The 21,081-nt window shown below is 39.8% G+C and overlaps 1 protein-coding gene across 1 annotated transcript in view; it reads right to left on the minus strand.

Annotated features, from left to right (window-relative positions):
• TTC39C (tetratricopeptide repeat domain 39C) overlaps positions 1-20,615 on the minus strand; it is a 44,131-nt gene extending 23,516 nt beyond the window's left edge. Inside the window, exons 1-2 of the mRNA XM_044424106.1 lie at positions 20,241-20,615; positions 3,876-3,924 (exon numbers count right to left, since the gene is read on the minus strand). Coding sequence (XP_044280041.1) covers positions 3,876-3,924; positions 20,241-20,383 — 192 coding nt within the window. The 5' untranslated portion in view covers positions 20,384-20,615. The remainder of the gene's footprint in view (positions 1-3,875; positions 3,925-20,240) is intronic.
• Between the last annotated feature and the right edge of the window lie 466 nt (positions 20,616-21,081).

Raw genomic sequence — 21,081 nt, forward strand, 5'->3', positions numbered from 1 at the left:
CTGTATTTTGACATCCACGGTATCCATAGCTAATATGTTACCTATATGTAATTAAGAAACTAGGAACTGGTTCGAATGCATGATAAATCAAATGGAGCTCTTGGTGCCATTCCAGTACATCATCAAGAAGTGAAACTTTACCCATGCTATTATTCTTTATTTATTTACTGCTTTTGTAAGATCAAATGCTCTATCAGCAGCTATCAAGGGACTGTATGTTATTATTTATAAAAGAATCTAGATTGTGAGGATGGGGCACAGAGTTTACAAGTACAGACTCTTTAACTTCATATATGATGGAAGGTATTTTAGTATGCGCTACATTTTTCATTTCCAGAATACAAGACCCAGTCTGCTCAAGATAATAGCTCAGTTTCCCTTTTCTTCTCAGGTACAACTGCTACAGCAATGCTTACAAGTTACCAACAGAGCATGAAGCTGTGGTTAGCTCCTCAAAACCATGCATGGAATATTCACATTTGGATTTTCATTTTGATGACCTGACAGAATTCTTACAGAAATATTTTAACAGCTTCTACTTCATGTGTATGTGCATGCATATAAAATGAGTTTAGCAACAATTACCAAATCTGAAACATCTACTGAAAAGTTGTTACAGGGCATAGCTGGTACCGTGAGGTTTCAGACTTTGAAAATAAGTTACCATAAAACAAAAATGTTGGGAATTCATATCCCAGATAAATTTAAGCATGCTATAACTGGTAAAGCTAATATAAAAAAGAAAAATGGATCTTTTAAATATTTGGATGTACATATTAGTCCAACCATTGATAGGCTTTTCCAAACTAAGTTCCACTTTTGTCAACAATTGAGGAAGGCACTAAAAATGGTCTAAATTAGTGGTGTCATGGTAAGGACATTTAGCAATAATACTGATGACTGTTATACCTATATTTCTGTTTATTTTTGAAAATGTTCCCATATCAATACCAGTGACTACATTAAATCAGTGGAATCAATTAATAATTTTTATGGAATAATAAAAAGTCAAGAATGTCTGCAGCAACCTTGCAACAGCCCTTTAATAAAGGTAGTTTAAACTGTCCAAATATCATGAACTAATCTTGAAGATGCATAATAAAAATATTAGGCCAGTAGTTAAATGATACAAATGGTTCATCTGTAAATATTTTAGAACAGTGCAGTAACATCTTTCAAAATGGTCCTAAAATTTCCTCATGTCTTCATCTAAAGGAAAACTTTTATAAATACTATACTTTTGGTATATGATACCACAAAAGCTGGTCAGGATATATCCCAATGTTAGCAGTATTAGTTGGAAATGTGCAGAAACCAACACAGCCCTTTTCCATTTATGATGGACTTAGAAAAAGATTGACTGTTTTGGGAAGAAGTTATAACCTGTATGAATTATATGGCAGGATTCATCTGAGCCATACATATCCAATGGACATTTTGTTTGAGTATCTTAATGTTGTCACTATGTTAAAAGTGAGCATGAGCAAGTGGTAGACAATCTTTTTATTGCTGCTGCATTAGTTATTGCTTCTAAATGCAGCCTACTTATTACTCCTATAGAAAAATGGATAAGATGTACAGTGATACCTTGATTCATTAACTTAATTCGTTCCACGATTCTGGTCGTGAACTGAATTGGTCACAAGCTGAATAAAATTTTCCCATAACGTCCAATGTAATAAGGTTAATCTGTTGTGAACCATTTTTTTAACCACAAAAATATGAAGCATGTCCCCGGACTGTAAGCCAAGCCACGGCCGCCTCACGGAGCCTGGGAGCGGATGGGCTGAGGCAGAGCAGGACTGTGGCTCTCGTGCCTCCACCATGGCCTTCTCAGGGCAAGCGGCTGTCAAGTGGCCACCATGCTTCTTCCCCCTGTGGCGGGGAGAAGTGGGAGGCATCCCGCTTGGCCGGCTGCAGCCCCGTCCCTCACCTCGGCCCCTGGAAAGTAGCCATTACCTCCCTTCTTGCAGCCCTCTCCCAGACGGGGAAGCCATCCTGCGCCCGCCTCTCTGGCCTCCTGCTCCCCCTCCCAGAGCCGGGCGAGGACCTGCAAAGGGACCTTCCTCCGGCTTGAAAGTGGGGTGGTGGCGAGGAGCCAGGAAGGTCTCAACCAAGGTGAGCACATCCTCATGCCTCCCCCTCATGTCGTGCTCTCCCTTTCAGCGGGCGGCACAGAGTCACCCAATGTGGAGTTTGCGAATGGAAGCAAAATTTGGCAAACTTCTGTTCGCGAAGCACATTGTTCGCAAACAGAGGTGTTTGTGAACTGAGGTATTACTGTAGTTCATTACTTCACTGGTAAAGTTAACAGAATTTCTTTATCTGGACAGAAAGATCAAAAGTTTGAATAACTCTGGACAACCCTATTATTGCTATGAAACAGCAAGTTATCAAATAGCATACTGTATGTTGGAAAATGTAGTTTGCTTGGTGACTGTTAATGGAATATTGGTTGTATTTGTCATTGCAATTTTATGTGATCTATGTTATCTGTTTGTATATTTAGAATAATAAAATATTTAAATAAAAAACAATTCTTTGCTGTATTTCTCAGGCTTTTAACACATACATGAGATAAAATAAAACACAAGATGAAATAAATCTGAAATACAAGAGTTGCTGCCTTTTTATTCCATAAATATGAGTATAATTTAATAACCATAAAGACAATGAAAAGCAGAAATTCACTCATTCCCTATTTCTGCTTCTAACATAACCAAATACTTCATATACAGTTGAATTGAAAATGCTGTCAGATTATATTAGCTAAACAGAGAACTAAGTTACATAAATTCATTCATTTGTTGTAAGATATAGCTGTACATATTCTCCAATTTTAAAAAATATCCATATTAACATTTATGTCTCCAAGTCAAGTTATAACACTGTTGGAACTCCTTGAATTGATGCACCTCCACTTTTATGAGTTTTCCCCAACGCTTTTTCTAATGAAAGTTTTGAATAACACAGGCGTGAAAAGTGCTGCAGCTATATTTATAACTGTAACTAAGCAGATGTCTTTCAGGGTGCAGTGATGCTGTGCTGGATGCCAGGCACCATTTGCCTAATCACACATCCGAACATGGCTTGTCCTGTTGGCTGAACTCACAGAATATGGCTTGTTAGGAGGGGAAACAACCCACAAATAACCCAATAATAATCCATGTGAACAGACACTTAGTGTGACTAAGTCTAGGCCCAACACAATCTTTACTAGCTCTTTTTCCTAATCCACTGAGTTTGAAGCAACAGCATGATTCATGCAAATGCATAGAAATGCTGGCATGGGAAGGAGAGAAGGAAACCCAACATAGAAAGGTTTGAATACCATACAGTATACTGCAAAATTAAAATTTCTCGCCAGGAACAATGCCAGTATTGCAATTCCACTTCTGATATGAGAGCAAGAGTTACATAACGACTCTGATGCTGAAATTTTAATCCCTCTCCTTGATTTGGCATTTGGATCCTGTGGGAGGGAAAGGAAGATGTGCTGCAAAATAGTTTTTGCTAATACTACTATCTGGATGACAACCAGACTGTCAAATACTCTACTCTGACTTCATTTTACCATGCATAGTTTGCTATGATGTCCAAATTTGCACACTATGGCTAGTGCCTTGATCACAAATCATGAATTGGAAAGTGCCTAAAAATTTGTTCAAAGGAACAAGTTTTTGACATCTGAACCAAGCCTAAATTATGAATTACAGCCTTAAACTGAACTGCTGCATTTCCAGGCATCTGTAAAAAATGAGGGTTTTTTTACCCATTTTCATGACCAGTGGCAATTTTATATATTCTCCACCAGATATATGTTGTCCGAAGAAAATGAATACAAGTGACTATAAAAATATTTTGTGGTCACTTACCAAAAAACTGACAAAGCTGGCTCCAAAACTCATTAACGGGCTATGGTTTCTATATAAAAAAAAAGAGAGAGAGAAAGAAGGCAAAGTTACCTTGTGTATAAAACATTATTTATTCTATTTAGGGAAAAATGCTCATATAATTTAATAACACTTCTGAATAAAGCTGGTAACACCCAATAATTTTCAAGTGCTTATGGGGGAAAAGACAGGGGCACTGTCCCCTAATTTTCAGCATGTGATAGCAAGGTCAAAAGATGGTTTCCAGCCAGAGGTTTCTAGTGCTGTCATACACAAATCTATATAGCTTTGGTGGACTACAGCTGTAATCATTCATTACACAAGTATACAATAGTATTGAAGTTAGTTGACACCAGAAATTAACATGAAAAACTTATAGATTTCTTTATCTTCTTATCCATATGCTTGAGCAGACTTATAATAATTGTGCCTCTCTATTACATAAGCTTCTCCATGAACTACAAAAGCAAAGGTGGTACAGCATCTATTCACAGAACAGCTGGGAAATCAGGATATCAGTTACCACAAACTAAAAGGCACTCCACAATGTTGAATAGTCACCTTGGTGAGCTTTATACACTTTCATGCATCCCATATTTGGATATTTATTATATGTACATAACAGTTGGCACTGGATCATCAAACACTGCTGTTGTTTCCACAGTTACTTACAGCAGATGTCTAAGTAAAGATAGTTAGAATTATTCTATGCCATTGATTTCAATGGATTAAGCATCCATTACATGTTGAACTATGGCTATGAAACATTTCAGGCTATTTCCCATGTATAGTTAGCCTACATTTACCTATATTGCGCAAGTTTGTTTGCAAGAAAAAATTACCCATCCATTGGGAATACTAGAAAAAAGAATACAGTATCCAAATAAATCCTTGAACATTTAATGTTTTGTTAATCAAGTTATATCACACAACAACCACCACAACCCACAACAAGACTGATGTGATTTGTGAACTGGTCAGAGTTCTCCTGCATGTGCATGAATATGTAACCCACATGCCTCATGATCTGTGTTTTATTGATTTCGCATGTGCATGTGCATCTCCTAGGAGATAAGCAGCACTGCCTGCAACATAACAGCCACTTCTGCTTTTAATAATATCCTATGATCAGCCTATTCACAGCTGGTTGAGCATAATGCAGAAACTTGGAACAATGGGTTGTTTATGACCAAAACAACCCAGCAGTTAAACCTCAAAATCATGGGTTAACTTTTAGGATGTTCAGCTCCTGAATAACCCAATGGTCCATATTTACAAACCATGTTCCACTTATAAATGGGCTATCCACAGGCTGCCACTACTTGCCACTACTTACTAAAGTGGCAACCACATAGTAAGTAGCTCTTTCCTATTCATCCCCAACAGCCTATGGTTTGTTTAATCCCTAGTCTGTTGTTATGCACAAGCAGGATCTATGGAAGATTTTGAAGGTATACATTGTCCTGGGAAAAACCAGTGAAGAAGTATCACATTGTCTGAATAATGGCATAGGGAGAAAGGCAGAGGGCTAGCAACAAATATCCGAACAGAAGACTGCAGTAGTAACACAGTTCTTTCAAAATAAAGCAAGTAAATCAGAATTTTGGCAGAAGGGATGGTGATGAATAGCCATAGTTTAGCATGTTATACAAGGGAAAAAAATGTGACTTGATAGGCTGCCTATGGGGAGCAACAAAGAGGGAAAAATCCAAGATAAGCCAAGGTTTCATGCCTAGTCAACTTATGAGAAGACAATACTGACAAATGTGTACAGTATGAAATAAAAGAAAGGAGGAAGGATAGAAAGTTTCATTTTCAGCATGTCAGTTTCAGTCAGGGACAAAACATCTAAACAAAAGTAGCAATCAGGCACCTGGAGATACAAGATTGGTTGGAAGCCCAGAAAATGTCTTGGTAGAAGCTACTTGTCATACGTTTAGAAACGGTAGCGAGAGATGGGATTCAGTGAGGTTATGCAGAACAGCCTCTAAGGAAGAATGCAAGCACTGGGAACAAATCCCTGAAAAACCTCAATGTACGCAGGGAGGCAAAAGAGCGGCTCCCTCTGAGAAAATGCCACATGAATGATTACACAGAGAGGATAAGAACCAGCTGAGGAGTATCAAGGAAACTTGGGACATAAGAAATTATGCAAGCAAACGAGAACATTAAAAAATGGAGCAGTCATGGAACATTAGGAAAACAGAGAAAGCTAGATTTGGCAAAGGGGCGAGTATCTGCTGTTCTGGTGAACACAGTTTTAGTGAACTCCAAAGGGTTACTTGAGGCGTAGAAGAAGAGAAAGCCACGGCAGGAGGAATAAGCCTCATGTTCCAAACATTTCTACACAGAGGGCAGAAGGGTAATCAGGTGGCAGCTGGAGTAGCACCTCAGTTCCAATGATCATTTTATTTAATTTTATTTAATTTTATTATTTTATTTTTAGAATGAAGAAGCATATTGGCACTTAATTTGAAAGCAGCAAAGAAACTGGGGTGGGAAGGGGAGAAGAAGAGACAATGTATGTCATCGATTATGTAGATGAGAAGATGGATATTGGCAAGGAAGATTGAAACCAGGAGCTGAAAGAGAATAGGTTCAAGGGGGCACATGGAAGAGACATACAATGACAACAGGGTAATCAGTAAGGTGTTGGGGCGGGTGTGGGGGGGGGGGGAGAAAAGTTGAAAGATTTACAGGAGGGGAGAAATGAGCAGGGAAAGGTACACATTGGAGTAAATAGCTTTAATACCATTAATGAAAGAAGCAATCTTTAAAAGAGTGCAGAGTGATGGGGTACAGTGGGGTAAGCCCTGAAAGGGCTTCAAAGAGGTTGAAAAGGGAGAATTCCTGTGGTTTTCATAGTTCATGGTAGTTAAGTAGTAATGCTGAGCAAAGCACATGCAAAGAGCAAGATAATGAATTCATAAGTGATAAAATCTTCCAATTCTCATTCTTTTCCAATTGATTTCAGTGGTGCAGGCTCAAGCCCAGCATTCTCCATTTAGAGCAACATTTCAACATGTAAACATCTTTCTATGTGAGGTCAGAGATGACCAAAGACAATGATTCCCATGCTGGCTAAAATATAATGAATGAAGTATTAGACAGTTAACGATACTCCAGCATCTCCTATCTAGGGCAAGTGAGTGCCTGGCTCATTTGCATATCCAACCCTGATTGAAATTATAACCTTGATAATGCAGATAGGTAAGAAGCAAAACACACTGTCAGAGGTGACTTTAGGTCAAGGAATACACTGAATAACAACATCAGATCAAATGGAAGTGGATTTTCATTTGTTTTAGAAATGCCTTGTAATTAAGTATTGTAGGAAGTTTAATGGTACAAGGAGGAGATGCACATATTGCCAAAAATGTACCATATAAAATCATCTGACAACACAGAGGACTGCAAAATACCACAACACTTTCAGAGCACAGAACTAATAACCTCTAAACTTCTACTGTGTGTACCTAAAGAAACAGATCCAGACTAAAGCTGTTCTAATACTCTCCAGAATTAGGTAATTTTTATGTTTTTATAAAACTCAAACATTATTAATAATCAAGGAGACTCAAGACAGGGGCTATATCCAATGTTATACAAGCAATCCTTCAGTTCTGCAACAAGATTTCCCCTTTCCCAGTTTCCCCATGAAAGCCCCCACATGATTCCTAAATTGGATCCACCAGAGGTATGCGCTGTGTAGAATAGCAGATTGTTGATCCAATCTCATTAGCTATTCAATGCGGCAAACCACCAGTGAGCCTAGGATCAGCATTTACTTTTTTTTTTAAAGTAAGTTTTATTATTTCTCTACCAACTAACAAAAAGAAACTAAAAAATATCAATCATCAGAAACATCAGACCTACTGGGTCAACCCCCATAACTTTTTTTATGGTAATCCATAAACATATTTAAATCTATGCATAGTCCTGTTTCTCTAGCCAATAATAAAAAGAGTTCCAAGTCTGATAGAAGTATGTATCCTCTTTCTCCTTCAGAGACAAAGTCAATCTGTCCATTTCGGCACAGTCCAATATCTTTTTCAAAATCAGTTCATCGGTAGGTGGTTCTTCACTCCTCCAATGTTGGGCAAAGGATCAGCATTTACAATGCACCACTTGCAGAGACCTCCAATGACACCAACCTGGAGGTCCCAGCATGCTACCCATGGGCACCAACAATTATTTTTCCACATTCCATAGGGATTGTCTAGCAATTGTCTAGCAATTGTTGAACACAGGCTTCAACACCAGTGGTCAAAAGATCTAAACGACAAAATAACTAGCATTCATAGTCTCAACAAAACAAAAAACAAAATATGACTGTTGATGTTAAAACCATTTAAAATCCCTTAATGCTTAAAACAATGGGTAAATAAAAAGGGTTTTTTCTGGTGCCAAAAGAAATATAAAGTCGTGCCAGGCAAACCTCTTTGGGGAGCACATTCCACAACATCTAATTCCCAAGTGTACCTAGAGGTCCAAAAAGGTTGGCGATTCCTGCCCTAGGTTCTGTTTGATGTTTTTACTAACTTGTTTCTTTACCCATTATCATTACCCATTATCAATGCTCTTTTGCATTCAGGCCTCTTCCTCCTGCAACCTTAAAAAAGGTAATACTGACTTGCATGTCTTAAAAGGGGACTAAATAAATTTATGAAAGATAAGACTACCAATGGCTGCTACCCATGACAGCTATATGCATCCTCAAGGATCAGAGGAAGCATGAACATGAATACTAGCTACTTTGGAAGACCAGGGGAACAGCATTATTGTCCTCATGTTCTGCTTGTGTGCTTCCTAGAGGCATCTGGTTGGCCATTGTGGGAAACAGGTTGCTGCACCAGAAAAGCAATAAGTGAAAGCATATTTTCATTGCGGCTTGATACAAAAAGGAGACACCTCTGACTTTATAAATCTGCATCACCCTCATCATTTAAGCCAGCTTGCCTTAACAGTAAACACTTCAAAACTGCACAGTTCCTGTAATCTCTTTACTAGTTTCAAGTAATCAAGTACATATCAGAAATAATAGTATCGATTTATCAAGACAAGCCCGATCTCATAATAACCAAGATGTGAAAAAGACAGAGAAGGAATAGAATTGTTGCATTCATTACATTATATTAAACAGCATCTTTAATGTCCATGTCTGTACAAAATATTAAAGTGACAAAAAGGTAAGAAAAATGAACAGTTATCTAGGAAACATCTATCTACAATCACTTGTATTTTAATTAGCTACAAGAATACATAATCTTTTTCAAGCACTTAATTAGGACACACAATAATCAACAAGAAGAGAAGTAATGTGTGAAAGTTCACTCTTTATTGCTTCAAATGTGTATACAAATCTATTCAAACTCAGAGCATATTTCAGTTCATAAGAATGTATCTAATCCATGTCTTCTCAACAAGTTTGAAAGTCCTATCCCCATGAATTCTGGGTTCATTTAAAGGATGTATTTCAAATAGTTCCATCATGCCTGGGCAAGAAGGGATAGAGAGAAGAATAATGGGCAAAGAACAAAGAACAGTTTGAACTGCTACACCTAAGGCATTTGTCAATAGAACTGTCTGATCATGACACTCAAACACCCAGACTCTCCTTCCTTATGAAGTTTCAGTCCTGACTAATACTCCAGATTTTAGCAGCTTTCTGAATGTTAAGGGTCTGTAATGGCTGAATATTATCTCTTGCACTTGTTTAATTAAAACATTATCTGAGTGATACAGAATACAGCAACATGGAAGGTGCAATCTTGCACCTGCAAAAACACATACATCAGGCATTATGACTGATCATAGTCAATTTCCACTGTTGTGCCCCTCAGATACCTTCATTCAAAACCAACAACAGTTCCTCAGTTGGTTCCTCCTCCATGCAATCGTCTGTTCTTGTACAATTTCACCATTCAAGTTCTTATTGTGTACCTTTCACCACATTTTCTTAACATTGTCAGCCAGAGGACTTTTTAAGAATGCTTTCTGTTAGTTGATTTTTCCTATGGCTTACCACTAGGGTTTCTGAGAAAGAAGCTCATATTAATATCTTTATCTTTTCTAGCCCTTTTGATGGTTTTCACTCAATACCATTTTCTAGATAAGGCTGCATGCCTTTGAACTAAAGATTCTCATAATGGGATTTACTGACTAGGAAAGAAAGCAATTCCATATTCCATAATCCTTTTCTGAAGGAGAGAAGGGGGGGAGGGAAAAATGTGGGGGAGGGGAGGAAATACATTAATGTATATGAAATATTAGAATATTAAATTACTAATGGCACTATTTTATACATTGCACTTTCAAAAATTGTAAAGATATTTGAAGGTAAGAAACAATTTCTATAGATTTCTCACAAAAGGAAAAAGATGGAATATAAATAATAATAAGCCGGGGAAATATTAGCAATATGTGTGGGACTTGCAGCAAGAAGTTGTAATATTAAATGCCCATCTCCAGTGTTCCTGCCATCCAGCAGTGCTCTTTTGCAGGAAATTCCATTACTTTCTCCTTCCCCTTTCCCTCAAACTCAGCATGCTTAGTCCCCACCAAGTTGTCTGGGAGGGGCTGACCCCTTAGGATTTTTTCCCTGAAGGATGTTTGTATTTCTACAAGACCCTAGGTTACCTGGAGCATTCTGAAAAGTTCCTCTCATCTGTGAACAGTATCTGTTTGGCTACAATCCCATCATCACTCACCAGCTGACTTCATTCCTTGACCTACAGGGCTGCCCTAATGCTGAGAAGTACATGAAGTCCACATGCCACAACAACCTCTCCCCATGGTTTTCGGAGCAGCTGGAAAAAAGGACTCTCTCATGCACCCCAAATCCAGTGCAAAGATAAGCTGCATGTCCTCAAGAAGTTCAAAGAGGTCTTCATACACAAGCGCTCTGGGAAGACCCCAGAAATTCAGTCTTCTATGACAAAATGGTGCAGCTACTCCTTAATTACAGGGACTTCACACCCAGATATACCATGGAAAGCAGGATCCCTTTCTTCCAAGTTCCACAGCAATACTTCCATCCTGAAGCACAGAGTCATGTGCCATCCAGGCAAGCACATCTGGCTGCACTCCTCTGCATGCTTCACCATCCTCTCCAAACTACCAGATGCCTTCACTGCCATGAGAAGTTTCCATTTTAGAACTCCAGAAAAAACCATAACTTTGGGATGGGGAGGTAGATTCTATGCATTTGTGGATTCTGGACCCCGCAAGCAGAGGTAAGAAGTACTAAAGCCAAAAATATGTCTACATTATGCTGCTCCGTGCAAAACTGAACTCCACATACAAATTTGTGGATGTGCATGCTGGGGTGCCTGGGCAGGATTATGATATGACCGCAGGCAGAATCCCTTCCTTGAGAGACAATCTGAAAAGTACCTTCTTCAGAAGCCCCCCACAATTGTCCACAGGGAGCCCTTCTGGCCCCTGATCCTACAAGACCAGGCTTTCACCTTGCACTTGTAGCTGTTGGCACCCTATTGTTTTTCCATAATAGTCTAGCAGAAAAATTTCAACTATGACCACAGCAGTGTGAGCTCCTTGTGGAGCAACTGAAGGCACAGTGCAAAATCTCTGTACATCCTTCTCAGTGTAGAAGAGGACATTGTGCCAAATGTGATAGTAGTGCGTTGCATCCTGAACAACATTTCTGAGACACAGGGAGATGTGTTATGGAGGAGAATCCAGAATTGCCTGGCCCAAGTCCCAAAAATGATGCTGTGGTGATCAACACTGGCCCCAACCAGCCCCTCCCTCCACTCTCTGAACCCACCTACATCCACATGCCTCAGGGGTGAGACACAGGAAATCTATGCAGTGATTTCTCATTGGATCTGACAAGACCACCTTTGGAAGTACTGCTGCTAGGAACAAGCCTCTGTCCTGGTGAGGATGCAATGATGCTCCCCAACAGTGGCCAAAGCAGCAAGCAGTGGCCACGGCAGTGACCTAACACAGCTTGCTGTCCTACAGAGAAATGCACAAGTGTAGTCATGGTACAGATACATTTCCACCAAAGCAGTTCTGCAGGCAGCTCTCGGTGAGCTTAGCACATTGGTGCATGCAAGGTATGGCTGTACATGGGCAGCTAAATGTATGTGATGTTAGGGAATAGACCTAGTTGCAGAAGCAGCAGAGCTGTGTTAGTATGGGGAACAAAAGCGCTTCCAGGAAAGTGGGAACACTTAGATTGCAGGTCCTGCTTTTGGGCAGCAGAGTTTGCACATAAGCAGAAGGGTTCAATCAGTATGTTTGAGAGATGATACCCTGCAGTTCCTTTTTGAATAAGTACTTTCCATGACCTGCATCCTTCTGATTCTGTTGAAATAAGATGCATTTTGCTACAGCTGCATCTTTCTTGCGGGGAGGGACTGCTGTGGGGTTGGAAGGATGTGTGCATAAAAGCATACAGACTGCGGTGATGTCCACTGGGGATGTATTCCCTGGCCAGGGTGTGGGGCAGAAGACTGTCCTTGATGCTGACCAAAAGGAATAGCAGAACCTATGAATAGGAGCACAATTAGAAAGCTAGAATGTAGGCTGATGGATGGCAAAGTGGGAGAGAGCCACGGTTGCTAAAGTAGTTAAATTCAGGAATTGTCATGAAGGAGAGGAAAGATTCCCTATCAATGAGCCAAAGCAGAGAATGGGCAGCCAGGGCATGGCTGATGCCAGAAAGAAAGTTGAGGAAAAGGAAGTGGGCAGGTGGGTTTCAAGCAGGATGATTTATCTTCAGAGGGTAGCATGTGTGGGCAGGAGTACTTCCTGAAACATCTTGGAGCTAGGGCAACAATACAAAGGAAGAAAAATACATTTCTTCCCTTGGATGTACCTGCTTACATGAACCTGCTTTTTTAATTCCAATAAGTCTACTAATCAAATGCCAACCAAACATGAATACAGAGATGGTTAAGACACAGAGCCAAAAACATGAACTTATGTGTAAAAACCAGCTTCATTTCTTTTCCCATCCATTAGTTCACAACTTGTGGACTAGTGTAGATTTACAGATCCATCAATAGATCATACGTGTGTTACAACTTGACATTCAGAAAAGTTCACGATTCAAAAAGCTAAATTAGTTTCATTTCTAGTCAAACTCACTCTCGCCTAGAACAACTTATCTGATGGTTCTAAAAATAAAATAAGCAAAAACTAAACTTCATTGGAGATCATAAGAATCACTCTTAAACCAATACAACTGCTGTTACAAAACTATAAACTATGCTATCCTCTAAATATGCTAAGGTGTTTTTCACTGAAATGTTTAACTATTACATTCTGTTCTAACAGTTAGGCCTCATCAACTTAGAACAAAAACCAGAATAATCCTTTTACTCTTTTTTAGAATAAAACTTTAATTAGGTACTTATTTGTTGGGGGCAGGCAAGCAAGATGAATTACTAAAGCCTTGGCAGAAACATGCAGTTCAGAGGTAAGCAAAGCAGAGGTAAGCAAGCAATACAATTTGAAACCTCACTGCCAACTAATTCTAAACTTTCCAATAGGCTTGAATAAACACAGTAAGGGCGCAAAACCACTTCAGTAAAACAGTTTCCGCAGTGCCTCAAATCTATGCCAGAATTCTTCCCCTAAAACAATAGTACACTAATACTCGATTGTGAGAATGTAGAACTATAGAGGCCATAAAGCAGTCTCTATATTTCAGTAATCTCCAATGTTCCACAGTAAGTGGTATTAGGAAGTGTGGTCTTCCAAATGTGTTGTCATCTGGTTGAAAAAGGAGAGTGTGATGCATTTTGTTGGTTAGAAGAGTCACAGACACTTAATGGACCAGTTAATAAATCTATGATGAAATAATCATAACTGATTTGATTCTGACATATGTTCCTACTCCATTTTATTTAAAAAAAATAAGTTTAGGAATTTGAAAAATAAGGAAGGATACTCAAAGCATTACACCTGTTACTGTAATTCTTCAATAACAAGAAGCTACTTTTGCACACTTTAGTTGTCTCAGTTTCCAATCAGAAAAACTACCATATCCAAATTCCAAACTGGTTTTACAAATCTAGGGACAGCACAAAACATGCATACATATATTGCCTCTTTGCATTACAGCCTTACATTTATTACTTGCACTTTTACTAGCTGAAAGCAATATAGTAAACAAAAAAGACTGTAGTATTTTTACTAATGTTTGATGGTAGAAAGAATGTTTAAATTGTCCTAGATTTTTGTAACACTCTTTCTTATGAGACTTTAAGTGCTTAGAAGGAAAATCAACCTATAAACCTTAAAGTGCTCATTGTTCTTCTCCTCCAACTTCATCAGTTTTTTGGTGGTTAGTGAAAAATTAACCAAATCAAACAGGATGCCAGCATGGCTAATGAATAGTGACAAGGAAGTAATAATAGGCACGGAGGCTTCTTCTTAGGAAATGGCAATCATCAAATGAGGAAAACAAAAAGGAGCATGAACTTCAACAAAAGAAGTACAAGCAGACAATAATGGATGCAAGCAAATGAGGAACATATTGTTAAAAACAGTAATCACAAGAAGATGCATCACAAATAGGAAAGCTTCTACAAAAGAATGCCAATACAGGAAAATGGCAGAGTTTTATTTAATCTAACCTAACTGCAGAAAATGTAGGGCTGCTACAATGCATGAATCTACATTTTGAGGAAGAAATCTGTAGAAATGAGGCAACAAGAACAAATTAAAAATTAACAAGTCTCTGGGTCCAGATGATTATCCACTCAAGATTTCTTAAGAACGGTAACATTTGATACTGCATCTAAAAATGTGTGAAGATCAAAAAATATGTGATACGTCTCTGAAGTCAACTTCTGCACCCAAACACTGGAAAATAGCAATGAAACAAAGCTTAAGTAATCCAAGGGAGACCCAGGAAACATGGACCAGTTACTTAAATATTTGTTCCAGGTAAATGACAAAAAGTATTACTGAAGATGAAAGGCAAGTGCTGCTGAACATCAGCTATTTCAGTTTCCAGTGATTCTTCTCAATGCAAAGTTGAACTGAATGACTTTCATTCTTCATTTTCAACAGTACTTTAAAACTTACTTATTTCAATCTTCCCCCAACCAGGTGGTGTTCAGATATATTAAAACTACAACTCATACAATCTCAAGTGAGCTGGGCCATCTGCAACATTTCCCACACTCCAGTGTTTATTGCTCCTTGAAAAGGTCTGCCCTGGTAATTAAGTGATTACATGAGAAGGATGTACACACTTCAGTTCAAGAATCAATCACTGTTACATCAAAGAGCTGTAACACATATTTGATCTGTGTCTGACCTATAAGAAGTCAATTAGTGTATATCAACAGGAGCATTCCTAGGACTGACTATCATAACCTGTAAAACTGTCTTAAAAATTAAATGCTCTTATATATGATTTGGACCATTATCTGAAGTTGACAGAAAGCATACCTTAGACAATGGGTCTTCAAACTACAGCCTGTGGGCTGGATCCAGCCCACCATGCTCATTTATCCGGCCCCGCCTCAGAAGTTTTAGATTCCCCGTGCCCGCACTCGCTGCTGTTGCCTGCCTCACTGCACATGTAATTGCCACCATCTTGCCGCACGCATAGCACGGCGGTGGCTTGCTCGCTTGGAGATTATTTTGGACTCGCTTGGAGAAAACGATCTCCGAGCGAGCAAGCCGCTGCCTTGCCATGTGTGCGCCCGCCGGTGCCGCTGCTGCCTCACCACACACATGGTGAGGCTGCAGCTTGCTCACTTGGAGATCATTCTGGACTCACTTGGAGATCTCCAAGTGCGCGTCCGCCGCCACGCAGGTGTGTGCCGCCACCCCTGCCTCAACAGTGTCCAAAAGTTCCATATACTGATTACTAAAATCAGCTTCATTAGAAGCAGCAGCAATTACATACTGGATTCTCTATGAACAACTTTCAGATTCAAGACTGGACCAAAGATACTCTAAAGCTTCCTACTGCTAATGAATTTGATTCTTGTAATATTCTCAAACAGAAGACTGTCTGAAAAAGCACCTGCTTCCCAGCAAACAGGCACTGCAGTACATCAAGGCATTCAATATTCAGTGGCTTTTACAGTCCTTCCAAAGCAAGAGGCAAGGGATAATCAAACATCAGCCAGGCTATAACATGTACCTTGGAAGCACAGAAGCCACAACTGAAAAAGCTGTCTTAAAGCATAAAACCATAAAGGTTTATAACTCTGCATGCCACAAAAATACTGTGGATATTAACTTGCCTAGAGCCTATAATTTTCGCACAATGAATGCAGAAGCAGAAAGCTATGATCATCTGATCATTTGTTAAAATATCAGGGAACCATTTTTGTGCAACAGGAAGAGAAATGGGAATGTGTAATTTCATTGCAGATTACAACAATGGTGTGAGGGTTTTTTTAAGTCCACAGTAAGTTATATCCTCCAAGCTTTCTCTCTTGTACACATACATTCTTTCCAGGCAAGATATGGGAAGAAACTGATTTGATAAACATGATATATTAGACATGCCTTACGCTTTCAGATTAATGGGCAAAGAAAATATTTTTATTCTGCCCAATGTCAAGGCATCTCATAACAATAAAATGATAAAATTTAAAAACAATACCACACAAAATAAAAACCATACTAAGTGATTCAATCAGGGCTGATAATAAGATTAGCAATAAAATCAGATTCCATTTACATCTAGCAAAAATTAAAAGGTCTTTGCTACTTAAAAGGCAGTGCAGGCATGTGCCTGACAAGGTGGAGGGTGTCTGCTTGTTCAGTAATCAAAAAGAAGTGGGATATAAAGGTAACTCACATACAAATTAAGTGAGAACATGATGAAGTGGGACTGACAAGTGATTTTTTTGCTGGCCTGTGTGCTATTATAATGAGGAACTCAGAAACATGAAGAACTAACTGTACTCTTAAGAAAACTTACTCCAAAAGAAATCTCACTGACTTCAGCAGAATGTGCTTTCAAGCATATAAAAGTATATTTCTTCACATTTCAGGATGTGTACAGAAATTTAATGGGATTAGAAAAAAATATCTGTGTAATCCTACACTCGAAAAAGTCATCTTGAGGAAGGGAAATGAGTAAGGGGAAAAGTCAGCTAAGCAGATAATCTGCTCTACCAACTGAAATAAAGGAGCATAATAGAAGACGACAGAACCCTTCCAGCAAATGCTTGCAGAATGCAAGGAAACAGTCTCATTAAGGAGATGCACTACATTCGCATTTAAGTCTCAGTCTCACTCTCTCTCTCTCCCCAACAGTATCCAAGTAAAATAAAAGAAACTACACTGATAGGATCTTAGTCATGCTAGTGGAGGCAGAGGAAGAAAAAAGGAAAAAAGAAATACACCAATAAGAGGGTTCTGTGAAAGACTGGAGTGTGAATAGGGGAGGAGAGGTGGGAAATGGAATCAGTGAAGTAGAGATGACATGGCAGTTTATGCAGGTGGCAAATGGCTGATCACAGGCTTTTTTTTTACCCAGGTGCAATATGGGAGCACTAAACAGGGTTGCAGAACAGGACAGCCACTGCCAACAGGAATGACTGAAAGCTTCCCCAGTATAAAATAAGAGATAATAAGAGTGACTGTTGATACCAGAGGCAGAACACATTATGGAAGGGAAAAGAAAGCAGCATCAACTAAGTCAATGCTGGATCAATGATAAACAAAGGAAGTTTAAAAAGGAATCTTTGACTATTGCCTCTCTATATCAAGGCATCATTCCCAATCCAGAAGCATCAAGATAGAAAGTGCACTTCTACTTCAGTGCCCTAAATATGCAGAAATGCAAGAAAGGCACTCCTGGCCCAAAAACTGGTCTGAAGAATGCAATTCTGTCTACCAATACGGTTATGAGGGAGGGGAGAGAATGCTTGGGAACTCACACTGCTTGAAAGCTGCAGAGAAGACAAGGAATATGAGTGTAACAATAAGGGTTGAGAACAATAGGTGAAATAGGGGGTCACATAAGCATTCAGGCACAAGGAGATGCATGCAGAGAAGTTAAGTAAGATCAACTGCAATGCATTTATTTATGACCATTTGAAAAAGGGCATGCCACTTGCTGTAGCGAGAGAATTAATAGCTTCTGAACAGGAGTGGATTTTTAGAAGGATCAGAAGAAAAGCTGCATTGCAGAATTTCCATCTTCCTGTGGGGCTGAGGAAAGGGCAGAGCATAAAATTATAATTTAATAGCTTATGAAGAGAAAAATAAGGCTATCTAGAAATAGTTATAAGCTATAGGACACAATAAGCAAAATACATCTAGCACTGAACCCTTAGTCTGCCCTATCCCAAAATGAAAGGTGTTCATTAACCTGGAGTTCTTAGAGTGGTACTCTAGAGTATTATGCCAATCTATTTCATTTAACACTATTATTCAAGGGTATATTAAGCATGTGTGAAATGTTAAGCAATACGGACAATTTCAGATGTTAGGGTTAGGTTGTTATTATTAAAACCCAATTGCAACACCAGAGTGTCAAATGTAAGAGCCAAAGTACTATCATGAATTTTTCAGAACTCCTGTCCCTTTAATTAAAGTATTCTGCTTATAGGTTCTACTACTTTTTTTTACACTTCCTACTAAGTACAGCTGCTGGATTATTTACTGGCATGTCAATTGCCACAACATGTCGGCTCTTGTTAACACAGAAAGTAGAAAGTACATTAACTAACACTTATTGTAAGAGGAAAATGGTAATTAAAACTTCCCAAAACATACTAAAAATGCAAACCAATAACATGAGAATATTCATCAGTAATTCTACTGTTGCACTCCACAGGAGCTAAAAAAGGGATGGAGTCTGCATGCAGGAAGTTTTTAATTAACACTGAAAAAGGACCATACTTGTGAATCAACATTACAAAACAATTGATGAAGGGTATGTGGGAAGGAAGGCATTGTAAGTTAGTATTATAATAAATGTGATGGCAGTTTCACACAATTCTGTTTCCAGCTTATTGCAGAAAGGGTAAGTAAAGCAGTAAAGGGTTCTGGTGTGGAAGCAAAGTTGTTTTCAGTCATACAGCTACTTGTTCTCTATATATACTACTGCTGCTGCTGGTGGTGGTACTACTACTACTAAACTAGGTCTGAATCACTGTGAATCATCATACTGGACACATTTCATAAGGGAACTGCCACTGCTTGAGTTCTATCTACTCCAAAGGGCCTTTTATAAAAACCCCTTATAATTTTTTTCCAGAAACAATACTAGTTAGTTGATGAGAAGAAGTAACCTCTACCCTGTCAAACAGTGTTTAACTGATCAGTCCCAGATGCCAGGACCTGCAATGAAAGCAAAGGCTAAGTTCTGAACCCTGTAAACTTGCATAACTCTTTTGAGGATGTACAAAGTGACTTCTTTCCTCACAATATATCTGGCTGCAGCAAAGAGCTACTTACACACATCTGGGTATCCATATCTAAAGAAAGGTTTAGGGCATATAAGAATCAGAAAAAGAGTAGCATGAGAAGAAGTCACATCTTTATCTGATAAAGAAAACCATAATAATTGGCAATTGGCTAGCCTTCATATATCCATCCTATATGATGACATGTGCTGAAAAGTTTCAGTACCAGTCTACTGAATTAAAAAAGACAATACTATAAAAATAGGTTGGGAGTTATTCCCAGTTAACTAAGGGTGTGGTTCTGTGTATGAAATGGAGAATAGTAATAAAGGCATCAGCAAGCATTCATTTAATTGGGAAGCCCAACTCCAGATGTGTGAGTGCGGTAAACAGGAAGTTTTAAAGTACTTTGAACATGCTCAGGGGCACCATTATTACTTTGAGCATTCCAGGGCTGAGTGCTGGCATTAAAAGCAGATTCCAGGTTGAAGTCCAATTCTAGCCCCGGTTAAGATGCAGGTGGAGAAACAAGGGGGGCAACAGCAAAGATGACAGAGGATGGACAACAGAGTCTTGAAATCAAGAGCTTGTCAGGATAACAACAAAAGGAAAAGCAGCTGGAGTGCTTCTGATTGGCAATCATGTCCCCAAAAGAAGCAGCTAACAAGAGCTCAATTCCAAAAGCAGAAACACCCGGAGGCTAAACTTAGGTTAGGCATCATTCCTTCTACAGCCATCCTCCCATTTACCCTGCATTTAGACTGCAAGGTCCTTGCAGCAGAGGTCTTCTTATATTTCTAGTACAGTTAATTCTGCAGAACTCACAGCGCTTAATCAGAGCGCAGGGGAGACAAGAACTCTGCACTGGGCTCAATGATACTCTCGCTGGTGTGACTTCATGATGACGCGCTAGCTTCGAAGCAAGGTTCCGGGGCGAACAGATAAGCCCCGAGTCCAAAACAGACCCGCGACCGGCGTGTACCTGTATTTCCTGAAGAGCTGGTCCGACTCCCGGAAGCCGTTGTTGAGCAGCATGTTGATGCCGGCGAGTGCCAGTTCCGAGTCCTCGATGGGCAGGGGCGCCTCACCAGTGCCGCCGCCGCCGCCGCCGCCGCCGCCGGCCATAGCCGCGGGCAGGTGGACAACCCACCCAGCAGGAGCCGTTCTACGCCCGCACGGCGCCCAGCTTCCGCGGGAGAAGAACGAGAGAAAGGCGGCAGCGACGAAGCCCAGTCCCCCTTCTTCCCGCCCTTTCAGGCGGCGTTAGCCTTCCATGGAGCAACTGCTCCTCGCGGCTCCCGCTGCCACTGTGAGCAGCGAAGCCGGCGAGCAGCAACGCCGCAGCCCTTCAAGCAAGGACTTGCCGCTAGCGCGCCTGCGCGGGGCTGCGCGAGCCTGCGCATTGCCGCGGCCGACGCTTGGGTAAGAGCGCTGCGTGGGCACCTGCCTGAAATCGCGCTCGCGTGTCCGAGCGGAGAAATCTTGGGTGGGACCCTATTGTGAATTCCTGCTGGCCTCCCTGAGGGGTGGGAGGAGAATTTCTTTCTCCAAAAATAAAAAGTTGTTACTTTAAAACAAGGAAAAGACCAGGGGGAAAGCTGCTTTTTATCTTAAAAAAGCAGTTTCTTTTTAAAAATTAAGTGTGAAGGTTATCTCTAATATAAATTTGAAAAGAGAGATGATCCACTTCATAACTTGTTTGTTTGTTTCCAACAGTGGAAACAAAGTCAGGGCAGGAAGGCAAATACAACAACCTTTCCTGGTTGTTAGTCTCTAGTATCAGATATTCAGAAATACGCTGCTGATAAACATGGAGGTTTCAT

This window comes from Varanus komodoensis, unplaced genomic scaffold, assembly GCF_004798865.1.
Source record: "Varanus komodoensis strain SLA01 unplaced genomic scaffold, ASM479886v1 scaffold14_1, whole genome shotgun sequence".
Taxonomy (NCBI): domain Eukaryota; kingdom Metazoa; phylum Chordata; class Lepidosauria; order Squamata; family Varanidae; genus Varanus; species Varanus komodoensis.